The sequence below is a fragment of the Mauremys mutica genome, chromosome 1, assembly GCF_020497125.1.
Source record: "Mauremys mutica isolate MM-2020 ecotype Southern chromosome 1, ASM2049712v1, whole genome shotgun sequence".
In the NCBI taxonomy this organism is placed as follows: Eukaryota; Metazoa; Chordata; order Testudines; family Geoemydidae; genus Mauremys; species Mauremys mutica.
In genome coordinates this window covers 324,143,728-324,160,470 of record NC_059072.1, presented here as the reverse complement: position 1 = coordinate 324,160,470, position 16,743 = coordinate 324,143,728, and the positions used below count along the sequence as shown (strand labels likewise).

The window sequence follows — 16,743 nt, the reverse complement described above, 5'->3', positions numbered from 1 at the left end:
CATGTGCTCACGGAGAAGAGTGGTCTCCATTGGTTCGATAGAAATGACCATTTTGTATATATTTTACGGTTTACATTTGGCATGGAATTCCCATCCTGTTATTTCAAAGATGACATTACAAGGAATTCCCACTCCTGTCCAGTGTCACCCAAGACGGGGGTGGGAAGGAGGACTGATAAGGACAGCAGAAGTAGTTTAAAACTAATGCAATCCTGGTTAGGTTCATTCTGGTGCCCTACAGAGAAGTGTGCTATGCAAAAGCAGCATAGGCACCATCCACCACTGCTGGACACACTTGTACAGGGAGAGGATGGAGAGAAAGGAACGAGAAATTCTCTTTGCTCCCTGCCCCAGATTTCCCAGCACAAGAAGACTCCTGGGCAGCTCTTGTGCAGAGCATATCCCAGAATGGATGGACCCCTCGATGTCGCACAGCAGCAGCATAGCAACGCCTACTAGAATCTGGTCATTTTCACTAGCAATGACGCTGCCCCTCTTGCCAGCAATAACATGGGAGGCTGGAGACAAGAATGAGAAGTAGAGTAGGAACAGACACAGGGAGAAATGTCAACACATAAGAGTTCAGGAGTAGGCTTGGCCTCTTCCCTTCAGCCCCCAGGGAAAGCTGTGACTCACTTCATTCTCTAGCAGCCAAACTGACACAACCGAAGGCATTCTCTTCAACCATGGGGGGTGAGAAAGTGTGATATGTGGCCTTGTGGGAGGGCGCGGCAGACAGAGGGGGGAGAAATAGGCGATCCTGGAAGGTCCTCAAAAAAAGAGAAGAGATTGTAACAAAAGGAAAGGGTAGAAACAAGCACACAATATCAATATCCAAAGGAAGGGAAAGAGAAAGGCTTAATTCCAAACTGGGATGGGAGGTGGGAGCACAGACATGACACTAGTAGCTGAAATCCTCAGATCCAGGTTTTATTTTACCTGCTGGAGTATGTATCATTCAGCAACACACTCATTTGATAATACATTTGTGATCCTCTCCCTCCCCCACACATGCCATCGTTTAGGTATTTCCTACAGAGTAATCCAGGCTGGTTTAACAGGTCTCTTTTCAGCTACTCTTCAATTTTCACACTTCTTTTCTACTTCTAGGGAAAAAACTAACGTCTTTCCATCCTCACCACATTGTACTACTCATGTGCTCAGATCCCAAAATTCTGCACCCACTGCCAGAGGGAGGTTTTCAGTGACCACTTAATTTTGTGTGCCCGTCCGATTGTGTTGCTCATATCCATTCCAATCAGGTGTGTGCACACCACATGCACAGTCGGAAAGTTTTTCCCCTAGCAGCACCCAACGGTTTGGCTGTGGAGCCCCTGGAGTGGTGCTTTCACGGCACTCAATATATGACCCTGCCAACCCGGCGCCCCCTCAGTTCCTTCTTGCTGGTTTCTCCGACAGAGGGGAAGGTGGGTCGGTTTGGAATGGATATGAGCAACTCATCTTGAGGAACAGTTACGAGAAGGTGAGTAACCGTTTTTTCTTCTTCGAGTGATTGCTCATATCAATTCCAATCCGGTGACTCCCCAGCCTTACGTAGGCAGTGGGGAGTTATGGAATCGCAGACTGGAGTACCGCTCTGCCGAAAGCTGCATCATCTCTGGCATGCTGGACGATGTCGTAATGAGGTGAACGTATGTACCAAGGACCAAGTTGCTGCCCTGCAGATTTCTTGTATCAGGACCTGGGCCAGGAATGCTGCCGATGAGGCCTGTGCCCTTGTGGAGTGTGCCATAAGTGCCAGGGCTGGTGTCTTGGCCAGCTCATAGCACGCGTGGATACAGGACGTGATCCAGGAAGACATTCTTTGGGATGAGACCGGTAGGCCTTTCATGCGGTCAGCCACTGCTATGAACAACTGGTTCGATTTCCTGAACAGCTTGGTGCATTCGATATAGAAGGATAACGCTCGCCGAACATCCAAGGAGTGCAGCCTCTGCTCATGGCTACTGGCATGAGGCTTCAGATAAAACACAGGCAGGAATATGTCTTGGCTGGTATGGAAATGTGATACCACTTTGGGAAGAAAAGCCGGGTGAGGTCTGAGCTGCACCTTGTCCTTGTGGAAAACTGTAGAAGGTGGGTTGGAGGTAAGGGCTTTTAACTCAGACACCCTTCTTGCTGATGTGATGGCAATTAGGAAGGCTGCCTTCCATGATAGGTAGAGAAGGGAGCAAGTTGCCAGTGGCTCAAATGGGGGCCCCATTAATTCAGAGAGACCAAATTAAGGTCCCACGCAGGAACAGGCTGTCTAATCTGGGAATTTAGCTGATCCAGACCATGGGGAACCATCCAACGATGGGGTTGGCGAAGATGGAGCATCCAGAGACTTCGGGGTAGAAAGCCGAGATAGCCGCCAGGTGTACCTTTACAGATGACACTGCCGGGCCTTGCTGTTTCAGGTGCAGAAGGTACTCCAGAATAAGAGGTAATGGTGCCTGAAGTGGGGATGTACGACGCTGGTCACACCAGCAAATGAACCTCTTCCACTTCGTCAAGTATGTAGCCCTCGTGGAGGGCTTTCTGCTGCCGAGTAAGACCTGTGCTTGGAGCAGGTAAGGGAGGAGCTCCATAGGATTCAGCCATGAAGCTTCCAGGCCATGAGGTGGAGGAACCAGAGGTCTGGGTGATGAAGATGACCATGGTCCTGAGTGATCAAGTTGGGGAGGAGCAGCAACGTGATCGGAGTGTCGACCGACAGATCCAGAAGCATGGTGTACCAGTGTTGTCGAGGCCACGCTGGGGCCACCAGAATTATCTCTGCCCCATCTCTGCAGACCTTGAGTATGACTTTGTGCACAAAAGGGATCGGGGAAAAGGTGTAGAGCAGACGGCCTCCCCAGGGTAACAGGAATGTGTCCGCAATTGAGCCCAGGCTGCTTTTCTGGAAGGAGCAAAACACTGGGCACTTCCTGTTGCTCCGAGTGGCAAACAGATCGATCTGGGGAAACCCCCGTCTCTGGAAGAAGAGTGAATGACGTCCGGCTGGACGGACCACTCGTGGCTGTGGAAGGATCTGCGGAGGTGGTCCACCAGTACATTCTGGGCTCCTGGCAGATATGATGCTTCCAGGTGACTGGAATAGCCTATACAGAATTCCCAGAGCCTCCTGACAGAGGGGCAAGGACTGGGTTCCACCCTGTTAGTTGATGTAAAACACTGCAGTGGTGTTGTCCGTCAGGACTGCCATGTGCTGGCCTTGCAGATGAGACTGAAAGGTCTGGCATGCGAGTTGCACCACTCTGAGCTCCTTGAAACTGGTATGGAGAGAGAGCTCGTCCTGTGACCAGAGGCCCTGCATTCACAGATCTCCCAGATGTGCGCCCCAACCTAGAGCTGATGCATCTGTAACTAGACACAAGGACGCCGAGGGGGACTCCTTCGCAGACTACTCGAGCATCGAGCCACCGTTGGAGTGACTCTAGCACCCGCATTAGCACCACGGCCACTAGTCCCAGGCTGTCACGCCCCGAGTGGTATGTCAAAGCGAGCCATGTCTGTAGAGGCCTGAGTCTCAGCCTGGCATGTCAGACCACATACATGCAGGGCGCCATGAGACTAAGGAGACTGAGGCAATTCCTTGCTGTAGTGGTCGGGTACTCTCATGCACTGAATGCTGCTTGCCGTGGCTTGGTATCGGGACTCTGGCAGGCTTGCTCTTGCCTGGACCGAGTCCAACACTGCTCCGATAAACTCTATCCTTTGGGCCGAAGACAATGTGGACTTGTTCACGCTGAGGAGGAGACCCAGTCTCTCGAACATGGATGTGGTCAGATGGACCTGCGACTCCACCTGTTCTCTGGTGTGCCTCCTGAGCAGCCAATCGTTGAGGTAAGGCTGCTACCACCGACATGCACTTGATGAACACTCGTGGGGCTGAGGACAGGCCGAAGGGAAGGACCTGTGAACTGATAATGTTTTTGGTCTATCATGAACCCTTAAAAAGCGTTTGTGTGCAGGGTGAATTGCTATGTGAAAGTATACATCTTCCATTTCGAGGGCAGCGAACCAGTCTCCCGGATCCAGAGAAGGGGTAATTGTATTGAGGGAAAGAAGTAGAGGAGGCAGTGTGAGATGGCAGCGACCTGGGGTTCTAGGACGCAGGGAGCCAGGTCCAGGCGTGAGAGGTGTGAATCCCTTCGCGGGGAGAGGGAGGGCAGAAGTCCCATCTAGTCCCAGTCATTCTGGTTTGGGGAGGGGAATGGAGCAGGAGAAGAGATCCCATCCTGTCTTGGTCTCTCCAAATGAGTGGCTGGGGAGGAGAGAAAAGGACGGCAGGTGGAGGTCCTGGTCTCTCTGGTGGGATATGCGCTGGTCTCTCTCACCTGGGTCCAGTTCTTGAAGGAGGGCAAGAACTGCCTACTGAACTGCCAGAAACTGGTTGGAGCTGGGGCTCTGGCCGCCAAGACCCACCAAGCCTGGCTCCCCACTTCCCAGAACCCCAGGCTGCCATCTCCTCATTGTCTCCTCCTTCTTTTCCACTTCCAGGCCTGCTCTGGAAGGGGAGATTGCAGCTCAAGGACGTTCATGTGACTTTTTAGTACTTCTATGGCTAGAGAGAGGGGAATGTGGAGGGGGTGGCCTGGGCTTCCTAGATACCCCCTTCCTCCCCCCCCATTGCACTGCTGAGTTAGTGATTCTCCCTCCACTCCCCCCCAAAAAGGCAGCCTCTGCCAAGGGGGGGGAGAGAGTGGAGAAATAGTACTCTCTTCAAAAAAATGAAATCCATGATAGAAACATCAAAGGATCCTGGAATGCAATAAAAAAAAAAACAAAAAACTTTGTAACTGAATTCCAAGACCTCAGTGTAATAAAGATGTCAAGATGGTCAGCTTGATACTATTAGATATATTAGAGTTCCCACAAACATCTTTTATCTTTTCAATTCCTTGAAAGACACCATAATTAGAGTTTGAAGGGGAGAGCCGCCCTTAAGGAATGTTCAGGTATTGGCAAAGCGTAGGAGGTGTGCGTTTTATTTGTAAAGGTAAAGTGAGCTGTCAGAGATTCCGTACGTCATGAATCATACTGCTCACCGTAGACCAGGGATCGGCAACCTTTGGCACGCGGCTTGCCTGAGTAAGAGCCCTGGTGGGCTGGGCTGGTTTGTTTACCTGCCGTGTCCGCAGGTTCAGCCGATCGCGGATCCCACTGGCCGCGGTTCACCGGCCCAGGCCAATGGGGGCTGCGGGAAGCAGCGCAGGCCGAGGGATGTGCTGGCTGCCACTTCCCATGCCACCTTTGGCCTGGAGTAGCGAACCGCAGCCAGTGGGAGCCGCAATCGGCCGAACCTGCGGACACGACAGTTAAACAAACCGGCCCATCCCGCCAGGGTGCTTACCCTGGCGAGCCACGTGCCAAAGGTTGCCGATCCCTGCTGTAGACCATTGCAATGCGTCATTTTTTAAGTGCACAGCATAAGAAAAATTCTGAATTACTGTTGTTAAGAATAAACTACATACACAAACTATAGCCAGGGATCTTCAGCAAGTGAATCCCAGCCACCACTGAAGTAAAATAAAAGAGTTATTTAACAGTGGGTATTTACATAATTTAGAACAAGAAACAACATTCTTATGTCAGGGGTTTTTTAATTCTGAAGTATGGCAAGAAAAAAAAACCTAGCCCCTTCAGGCTGATGGAATGCATCTGATCATATGCTCAATTGTATCTACTTGCTACAACTGAAAAACAGTAATTGCCTCGGGTGATTCCAAATGGCTTACTGATCTGCAAGAAGTCTCTCCACAATCTTTCTCCAGTGTTGCTCAGTGATTGAAAGCTACCTTTCAAGCCCAGCAAGTTTTGTTTAAAAGGGGAATACTATATTAGCAGTGTTTTTGACTACATGCTTTCACACTGAGTAAGGTCATGCCTTTTGCTGTCAAGTTTTACAAGTTTTGAAACTATCTGATCTGAAATAATTGTGATTCCAACTCAGATGCTATTTGTTTAAGTAATGTCTACAACAGTCATTATTTAGCAAGAATGACTCCGTTTAGCTGCCAGGATTGTAATTTGTTAAAAGGGTCATGGTTAATATAAAATAAAGTTAAGATCCAGGATGAAATTCTAGATCCACTGAATTCAATAGCAAACCTTCCATTGAGTTCAGTGGGACCAGGGTCTCATTCCAATATCTTAAGCACCACCAACTCTGGAAATGGGCATATTATGCAATTCAGAATCTGGAAATCTAAACTTCAATTTACAGTCATAATGATGCACCCAACATCAGTTAATCAACTTTAATACTAACTCCATCTGAAAATCTCTTACCAGCTGTTTTTACAAGCAACACCTAAAATTACAGAAACATAAAGACTTTTTTTTTAATTTTGCATTTACTTTATATATAGTTATTTTTCTAGTTCTCCAGCAGTCAATTTTTCCTTTTTGTCATTCTTTCACACAGCAACAGTGAAAATAAAGAAAATAAAATGTGATTGTGATCTGAAACTACTTTTAATTTTTTTTAATTGAACGAATGTCAACTTGATGGTACCCTTTTAAAAATGCATCATTTTGATTACCATCTTCTTTCCTTCCCCCACACATGCTTGAATTCCAATACAATTTTAGCAGTGAGCCTCTCAAGAGCTGAGAGCTAAAAACCCTTGCTTTATGCTATCTGATGGCTTGGAAGCTCAACTTTCAAATGGTATTAAGCATTTCTCTCCATCTCCATAGGTGCTGGAACTTGGCGTACTGGGGATGCTGCAGCATCTCCTGGCTTGAAGTGGTTTCCATCATATACAGGATTTACAGTTTGGTTCAATGGCTCTCAGCACCCCCACTATACAAATTGTTCCAGCACCCCAATCCATCTCGATAGGTGTGTTAATAACTGCTGCTAAACTGAAAACATACTACAGAGGTACCTAGGAGTGGACCTTCAAAAATTCCTTTTAGTATGGATAGATTTCTTCCCAACACTGGTCCTGGCCCAGTGACTAGAAAGAATGAAAATGTTGATCTTTGCACCCTCAAGTATAGTCCAATAGAAGTAGGGTTCCTCTGGAACACAACACCAAACCAAATCAGCCCAGATCTATTGTGAGAATGAAGTTCTTCAGACCATTATGATGAACATCACACAGCATTTAAGTGTTTTCAAAAACCGTGTGGACACCTTAGATTAGATTTACTTATGGGAAATCACTGATTTCAGCTCCTGATCATTTAGTATTTTATACAGTGAGCAGGAGTAGGCTTGCTGTATGGGAAAGTTAAGAGGGACACCACCCCACCCCCAATGGGCCATTTAAGGCCCAGGATTTTTCTATTTTTATAAAATCATTTTCTAAATCCTTGTTTCCTGCGTAGCTGTAATATTAGCTCCATCAGTGGTTTGTTTAATTTTTTAACACTCACTCCTGGCATGGATTGGGAAAGTGGCATGGTACATCCTCCTGACTGGGCAAAGACAGGAGAAACCACAACCTTTCTTTTCAGGTGAGAAAAAACCACTGCAAAATATGCATTCACCACCTCCAGATTAGACTCCGTCTGGGCTGAACATGACTGCCACCAAGGAGCAATTCTCATGCCATGCACTTAAAGGCAGGAGTAAAAACACAACCTTCACTGACTATTTATTTGGTTGAATTTAGGGTCCTCATTTAAAGCAGTTAACAGAGTCCAAGCTACCTCAAGGAATTCCCATCCATTCACAACCTTCCAAGACATCTATGCTTCATCTAGATTGGACCGGGTAAGATTATGGGATGCAGGGACAGAGCATTTTCAGAAACAGGACACCAGTTGTGGAATCCTTAACATGAGATTATATCGACCCTGACCCTGATGATGTTCAGATCTAACTGCCATACTCATTGAATATGGCTGCCACTAGTAATGGCATCTTCACAGGACCAAGCCACAACTGGGGAAATTGAATGGAAAGAAGTGAAACACAAGAAAGGAATCAGGGAGAGGAGGAAAAACCACAAACATGCACTCCAGGATCTAAGGAGCCTATGAGAAGGTGAGCATAATCAGAGCTGACTTTAATTGTTGTACAGCACTTCAGATACCTTGTGCCAATATCTGAGACCTGGTATATAAAAATAGTTATAAAAAATTATATATACACACAGTACACTACATTGAACTTCATGAAACATTTTTAGCTATAAGTCCCAAAGCATTCTGAAAGATAGGCAAGCATCCCTGTTTATAGATGAGTGAAGTGTGGTTAAAGCAGAAAGTTTTTGAAGTCTGCACTCAAAAGCATGTGTGCATGATGTGTCTTTGTAATACACCCAATTTGTATGTGCAAATCAGGGATCCCATTGTGCTCACTTAACCTTCACTCATTTATGTGCATCAAGTGTTTGCATTCAGAAGTGCCATAGGAACTTCTGAGTGCAGACTTTTAAAAATGTAGGCCTTCGTGACATACAAGCTCACACAGTAAGTCAGTGTCGCATCCAGGAAGAGAACTCAATTCAGCATCTGATCCACCTGACCAGGTAACATCTAGTTGCTCCCCCTCAATCCTCCCATCACCATCTGGGTCTGCATCCTGTCTTCCTCTACCCAACTTGTAGAACATAAGCTCACTAGTGCAGAGACTGTTTAAATCTCTCTGTCCTGTGCAGCTCCAAGCAAATGCCAATGGTTGTTATTATGAATTATTTGTCAAGCAACCCCCCCACTTCAGGGAATGTTTTAAGAAGTTGATAGTCTTTGAAAGGTGCCTTGAAGGTCAGTAAATGCAAGCTTTGGTAGACAAGTAAGTGGAAATAAAATTTGGAATCAAGGAACCATGATTGAGAACACATTGCCATTTAAATCAGGGAACTATAAAAACAAGTGTTTCTGCTTGATGCACAAATGCCAGAGCTTTACAAGTCAAAACCAACACCTCAAATTGTACCCGCACACAAATGGGAAGATGATGCCAACTCCAGAGCACATATGTCAAATACTTCCAATGAAAGATACTGTTTAACACAGAAATAGCCACACTGTGTACCCTGCACCCCCATACAACCCCTCTGTAAACCTGGCTATGCAACAGTGGGCATATTTCAGTTAAGGAGCCAGACATGGTCCCTTTCTTCCGGTTGCTTCTGAAAGTCAATGAGACTTAGGGTGTAAGTCACTAAGGGTAAAATTTTCAAAAGCACCTAAGTCTCTGACAGCTAACTCCTATCCAAGTCACAGTATGGGCAAACACTGAGCTAAACCATTGAACTGCACTGTCCAGTTCTGATGAAACAGATGAACACATCCTATTATTACTCCTACTGTGCCCATAGACACACCAACAAGATAAAAGACAGAAGTGACAGAACAGAAACCTATGAGATCCCATGACAGCCCATGGGACAGATTAATGGTCATCCAATGCTACCCACTGGAATTACTCAAAGGAAGAAACAGATCCACTCAACAATAAGTCATCTACCCTACTAAAGCCTCCAGCAACAGCAACCATACTTAATGGCCAACAGCAGCAAAGGCAGTTGACACAGCTAGAAGAATCAGCAGCGCTTGTCATTTGACAACATTTCCTTGGGTCAACCACCAGCTGATATAATTTCCGTAGATTTACATACACGTGCTGTAAACCCAGTGTAACATTCCTTCCCCCCAAATTCATACGTACCTGATCACAGCCTACATTCACCAATTCCTGCAGCATCTGCCTATTTACTTCTGTAGATGCTGGGGTGCCTGACTCATTAGCAAAAGGCAACAAAGAATATCTGATTTCTCGTAGTGCTTTCTGATAAGGTCCAAACTTGGCTGTTGGTCTCATTTGCTGCTGCCTGGCAGCATCTTTCCCTATTAAAATTTTAGGGTCCAGAGAAGTTTCGCTGCATGGCCCAATAGGTAATCCCTGACCTGACGATTTGGAAGGCTGCTTTAAACCTTCACGAATCTCTTGTAATCTTTGCCTGCTGTTTCCAGAATAAGTTGTAGCAGGAAAAGTCTTTGGCCTCATTGTTAATCCAGTTTTTTTTCAGCATAAATACAATCTTCTTTCTTTTTAGAATGAAGTAGTTTTAAAATAAGTGTTCCTCTCTTGATGATCCTTAAAACATTGAGTGGAAACTATTTGTTTAGTTCAGTTCACAATCTTCATGGCTCCTACAGAGAATGAAAAACCCTGGAATCATCATTGTGCAGACTGTTTGTACCTGAAACAGAAAAGAAAATATGAACTTAGTCTCACACATTTTTCTGCCTGTTTTAAATGGTTTGCCTCTTAAGGGACTTCAACATGACGACAATGGCGGTCTACCCAGTGAAAGCTGTAGAACCTGAAAGCAGTAGAACCTGACTATACCAGTCCTCAAAACTGAACATCATTTAATAAATTTCATTTATCTGTTTTCCATTCAAGGATCTCAAAGTTGATGAGAACTGGTCAACATTTTTCAAGTAAAAATTTTTTTTAATGTAAAATGAATTTTTTTAGAAATTAAATTTTCAAAGAAAAAAGAGTTATTTCTCTGGAAATTTTTGGTTTTCAAAAACCAAAAATATTTTCAGTTTTCAAAAACTGACAACCAACAACCTAAAGCTTTAAAAATCTCACTGTATTTAAAAAGCTTGGTGGCAAGTTTCCTGTACAGCTGCATAACTAGAAACAGGCCAAATCTATCTTTTATTTCATAGTTAGCGAAGAGTATATTCATGCTGAAGCTTTGTATGTCAAGATCTTGCCTGAAGAAAAGTTCTTGTTTGTCTTACAATAGCTGAGTTATAAATCCCAGAAAAGGAGATTTATAATGGCAATACTGACAACTCTAACTATAGCATTTCCTACTATTTCAAAACCAAGGTCAGCAGCAACAAGACATTCTGACATTCCTCTTTAACATCTAAATAAATCTTGAAGACGAAGAACTTTACTCTCCTTCAGTAATACCTTTCTCCACTGAGTCAGGTACAACTTAGTGTGAGTAACTAATCTGATTCTTGCAGCATAGGGTTTTTGCATACTAATCTTGAGCAAAGGTGCCGAATCCAAATTAAGATGAGTAGTGATAAATAATAAAAATCCTAATGTGGAAACAAGGAAAGACTGCTAGCTTGTCAATCACAAGTATGCTTACTCTGACACAGGAAAGGACACTCAATTCAGTTTCTGAGCTCTTTGGTGGGGTGTTTGTATCATCATATGTCTTTATATAATGCCTAGCACAATGAGGCTCTGACCCTGAGGGGGGTCTCCTGCCATTACCATAATAATAAATATTAAATAGAAGATTCAAAAGAAGATTAAAAGATCCATCACACTACTGAAACTGTTTCCACACCTCTGCAGCTGCTACTGTTTGGCTGAAAGTTTTAGCCTCAAAAGGAGAGTTCTTCCATAAAGATTATAATCCATAATTTTCACATGCTTATATCAAAGTGCCAACGGACCCTTAACTCTAGCTTCTGCTATTGTGAAAACTATAGTATTTCTCATCTTTAGCTGGCTGCCAAAAGAGTACTGCCAGGGCTTTAAATCAAATGTATCCTTTAACTTTGCTCACTGTTCTCCAACTTAGGGGCCAATGGAACCATCACAGAGCTTGGAGAACATTTCCAGATTTACACCATACATCCTCATCGCCCATCGTGCTGGCCACTATCGTGAAGGCCAAGGGGGTCTGGACAAGTCTATCTTTGAAGCCCAACATCACTCCCTAATTGGCAGAGGTTCATGGCTGAGTGACATAAACTAGGAGGACTCAGCGCAGAACAGAACACAGTGGCACCATACACCAAGCCACAGCTCACTTTGAGGAGAACAGACGTGCTTATGAGACAGAAAAGCGACAAAGGAGGAAAGAAAGGATACAACTGTCCAGCCAACAACTATGTCTCCTCCAAGATCACACCTGTCACTTCTGTGGGAAAATCTGCAGGGCACGAATTGGGCTCCTCAACCACCTAAAAACCCACCAATGAACCCCCGTGGCAGACATCATCCTCACATTGAGGGATAGCGAAGATGACATAAAGCCTTTCCTCTTAACCATGGGCTGAACCCTTTTAAAATGGGAAAACAGGATACTGGAATCAAATCCAAGACTCCAGTACGACTGTGCATCTCTTTAAACAGTGGCAGCACTAACTAATATGTTAGATTATCATACAGGAGTAACATCCTCACATAATGTGTCACATGACCCTCTGGCAGCTAATACACACAGAAGATAGCCTATTACACTTATCATCTAGAATTACACATTAGTTAAAGTGGTAGACCTCTGTGCTTTGGTGCTAAAGGTCCTAGGTTTGAACCCCGATGATGATCCATGGTAGGTCGTCACTATCTAAACATTTTTTGTTAAAATTTAAATAAATAAAAAAATGTGCCTTAGTGGTTAGCCAGATGACCTAGTACCAGACTCAGGGATACACTATACGAGAGCTGGATTCAACCTGAGACCTCAAACTCTTTGTCCCCCAATTCTTGGTGGTGTCCTGCAATCCTTAATAATAAGTTGTTTGTGTCTAAGTCTGCAATTAATGGTGGGAGGAAGTTTGTGATGAGAAAAAGGGTTAAAGCTACTCATCCATACTGTGATATTTCCTCCTAAACAACAATTCAATCATCAGTTAGGAACAAATCCTGCTCAGACACACACGGTGTGGCGGCCAACGCAGTCAGGGACGTGGGGAAGTGCATGCAGGTTTCTGAGGGTAAGATTTGGTCCCCCTAAGGTGATCATAGCAGCTAAAATGGACTTTAATAAATAAAAGGCACTTAATATTATTGAAGCCATTTTAGGAATACACCATAACTAAATAGCATTTCATGGATGAAAATTACACGTACAGTCCAATTTATTACCCGGTGTTTTCTTTCCCTTTCCTGACAGCAGCAGACACCGTATGGCTGGGTTTAGGAGAAAGAACAAACAAGGACTTCTCTCAGACCCGGTGCCAATGTTCAGGCATGGGATGTGATAAAGAGGAATGCAATTCCTCCAACTCCTCGTAACCCAAGAATTGGCCTCTTGCTTACACAACATGTCTCACTGAAAGAAGCTTTGTGGCCCATGATCCAAAGCATGATTCTAATAATGCTGGGTCAAGTCAGCTGGCAACTTCTTGAGCTTTCTTTCTGTTTTAGCAGCATTAACTGAGTGATCAGCATTACATTTACAGCATGAATGAGAATAGCAACAGCAGCCACCATATAACTGTAAATGTGTTTTATATTTTCCAGCAGAAAGAAAATTTAACTTAGTAGGCAAGATTTTCTGAGTATTGGAATAGCAGTTAAATATTACAGCTCTGCAAAGGAAAACAAATTGTCTGTGACCTTCATAAATGGTAGACTTAGTTGTATTTTTAGGGGGGAAATAGCTGTGCTGTACTTTTTAAAAAAACCACAGAATTAAATATAAAAAATATCAATTTATATTTATAAGCATGTCTGTACAGTTTGTACTATCTCAATTTTGAAAATTCAGTATCCTTCTAATGTTCAATCTGTCTTTGAAATGAGTGTCCACCTCACGCTCCTACAATCACAAGTAATCATTTTGCAGATCAGCTTTATGTTTCAAGAGCAGAGACATCTGCTTGTCTATCTGGTCTCGTCTACTTAGACTGTAAGCTCTTTGAGGAAGGGACTGTCTATTACTAAATATATGTACAGCTTCTAGAACAAGAGGGGATAATCTCAGGGTCTCTGGATGCTACCATAATACAAATAATAATACTGTGTTACCCATAGCAGCATATTTGAAGTGAGGAGTAGGAATGAAGGCAGGGTCATGTCACTTCTCTGACTCTCACTCTCCTCTATCCCACTAACAGTACCATAAAAAATTACTGTGAAGTCCCCGTGGACTGTGGATTTGCACCCTGCCAAAACCATAAACATAGGTCCCAAAATAGCTAGAAGTTTAAATAAGTTAATTCCCATACTTACCCATCCAACATGTTGTAAGCCAGTGATTATATCTTGCAAAGAGTTTATGCAAGACTTTACATTTTCATAGTGCTGGTCATATAAGATTTCAACGCACTTTCCAAATATGTTATTTTTCATTACACCCATTGTACAGATGAGATACAGAGAGGCTCAATCAGGACTTTTTAAAAGTGGCCTCTGATTTTGGGTGCCTGACTTGAAATAGTTAAGATCTGAATTTCAGAGGGACCCAACCCCTTGATTCAGCTGAAGTTCTGGGTGGTCTGAGCTTCTGAAAACTCAAATTCAAGGTGTCTCAAGTTGGACACTGAAAAACTGAGGTAATAAAAATGTTGGCCTAAGTGACCTGCGAAAAGTCACAAAACAAACAAGTCTGTGGAAAATAGGAAGTAGAACCCAGGAGTCCTGATTCCAAAGTCCCTCGTTCAATCTAAATAATCAAACCACACTTTCTCTCAGCAGACAGAAACCCTACGAACAACATTCTCGGGCATTGCACCAGCCCACCCTAAACAGAAAGTGCTCTAAACTGTTGGGTGGCTAAACAGCAGAGGTGACTAAAGTGACCTAATATCCACAGTTAATTTGTACAGAGACCACAACCTCTTTAGGCAAAGTGCTGCGGTGAGAGCCCACCCGAAAGTATCATCAAATCTACCACACATTTCTACTCCACTTTCCTTAGCTGTCAAGCAGGAAATGGAGGGCGCCCAGAGGCCACGGGGACGGAGGCAGGCAGAGCCGGGAGAGCTCCGGGATGTAAGAGTTACACTCCGAGCAGGTGGGACGTGGAAAGAGTCTGTTTGGAAACGCAGCCCCCACCCCCGGGGAAAGAGCCAGGCACGTCCTCCCCAGACCAACAAGCCACCAGGCTGCTGCTATTTAGGGTAGGGGAGAGTCAGCTGGGGGCACTGAGGCCTAAGTGCGTGTCCGAGGCGGCCGGCAGGGGCCTCTCCCGGGCCGGGCTGTCACGTTCATTTCTGCTCCAGAGGCAGCGCTCGGGAAAATGTCGGAAAGCAACTGCGGAGCGCAGCTGCCAAGGGGGGCCACGTTCCCCGGCTGCGCTCGGGCCCGGGACAGAGCGAGCCCCGGGCCCGGCGCTGCCGCTCACACACCAAGGGAGCCCGGCTCCCCCCGGCCGCCCGCTCCGCTCAGACGCTCGCCCCGGCCGGCGCCCAACTTGCTCCAAAGTTTTCTCGTCCCTTTTCTTCGGCGCGGACCGGGGCGCGGGGACGGGCCCGAGTCCGGCTCAGCCCCGGCCACCGGGGAGGGCGCCCGGCGCTCCCCGCAAGCAGAGCGCGCACTCGGCAGCGGCCGAGCCACCCGGCGGGCCCCGGAGCCCGTCCCCGGTCACCCCAGGGAGCCGCAAGCCCCCAACCCCTAGAGCCGCCGCCTCCACCCAGGCACTGGCCGCGGCTCTTCCCTTCCGCCCGCCGGGAAGAGCCGACTCCCCCCAAGCCACCTCCGCCGAGAACTTCTGCTCCCCGCCTCCGGGTCCGGTTCTTCGCCACCGTCCCGGGGTGGGGAGCCCCCAGCTGCCCCTGCCCACCTCGAAGACACTTGCACTCAGTCCCGCTTGTCGCCCAGCAAGGGCTGCCCCGGGTCCTGCTCTTCCTCGCCAGTCCCCCAGGTGACTCCTACCCCCACCCCAGCACAGGCGCGCCCGCCCTCTCCGGGTCCTGCCTTTGCCTCGCTCCAGGGAGCGCGGACTCCCCCAGCCTCGCCCCGCAGCCCGTGCCGCTCCGGGGCGCGCTCTGCTGCTGCCGCCGGGACCCCCGGGGCAAGCGCCCCCGCCGCGGGCCCCGCTCCCTGCGCGCTGCCCGGAGCGAACCTGAGTAGCCCCCGAGCAGCGGCGAGCTGCGGGCCCGTCCCCGGGGAGTCCCCGCCCCGCCCTGCTCTCCCCTCACCTCCAGTCCGGGGGCAGCCGGGGAACAAAGTGCCGAGCCCCCGCGTCGCCCGCCTCGCTGTGCAGTCGGGGTCAGGGAGCAGCGCCCGGGCCCTCCCCGGCGCGCCTCTGCCGGCGGTGCCGCTCGCTCCCCATCGTCTCCGTCCCCGGCTCCGAGTGCGGCAGCGGCAGGACACAGTTGGGACATTCGCTACATTGTTAGCATTCCATTCGCGTCACGTGACCCGGGCGCGCGTCATTCCAGCCCCCCTCCCTGCACATACCAGCGGGGGGAGGGGCTTCTGCCGCCCCATCAGCAAGCGCGGGGCGGAGCCCTGGCGCCCCGGCCGCCGCCTCACTGAGGCGGGAGCCCGCTGCTGTGTCGCGGAGGCGAGAGACTTCCCCGGGGCACTGAGGGTGTAGGGGGAGCCAGGGGCTGGTGCCTGTGACACCCCGATTCCCTTTGTCCTCGTCCAGACGCGGACCATCCCTCCCGGAAACGGGGTGTGCAGCCACCTCAGCAAGTTCTTCTCGCCCTAGCCGGCTTTCCCTTCCAGACTGGCCCCAGCTGCAAAGTGCGGGGCTAGAGCTGAACTTCCCCACCGTTCCTGGCTGTTAGGATTATGGTTTCTGAGTCTGGCCATCACAGAGAGAGCAGCTGGCACACTCTGTCTGCTGCTTGGCCCTGGCCTTTGGGCTTGAGACTCAGGTTTGATTGGGAATCTTGGGCTCCTTCGGCAGGGGCGGCTCCAGGCGCCAGCACGCCAAGCGCATGCTTGGGGCGGCAAGCCGCAGGGGATGCTCTGCTGGTCGCCGGGAGGGCGGCAGGCAGCTCCGGTGGACCTCCCGCAGGCGTCCCTGCGGAGGGTCCGCTGGTCCCGCAGCTCCGGTGGAGCATCTGCAGGCACGTCTGCGGAAGGTCCACCAGAGCCGCGGGACCGGT

At 47.6% G+C, this 16,743-nt stretch overlaps 1 protein-coding gene across 1 annotated transcript in view; it reads right to left on the bottom strand.

Annotated features, from left to right (window-relative positions):
- Positions 1 to 15,993, bottom strand: part of LATS2 (large tumor suppressor kinase 2) — a 57,446-nt gene extending 41,453 nt beyond the window's left edge. The window contains exons 1-2 of the mRNA XM_045017715.1: positions 15,823 to 15,993; positions 9,635 to 10,169 (exon numbers count right to left, since the gene is read on the bottom strand). Of these exons, the coding sequence (XP_044873650.1) occupies positions 9,635 to 9,973 (339 nt within the window). The 5' untranslated portion in view covers positions 9,974 to 10,169; positions 15,823 to 15,993. The remainder of the gene's footprint in view (positions 1 to 9,634; positions 10,170 to 15,822) is intronic.
- Between the last annotated feature and the right edge of the window lie 750 nt (positions 15,994 to 16,743).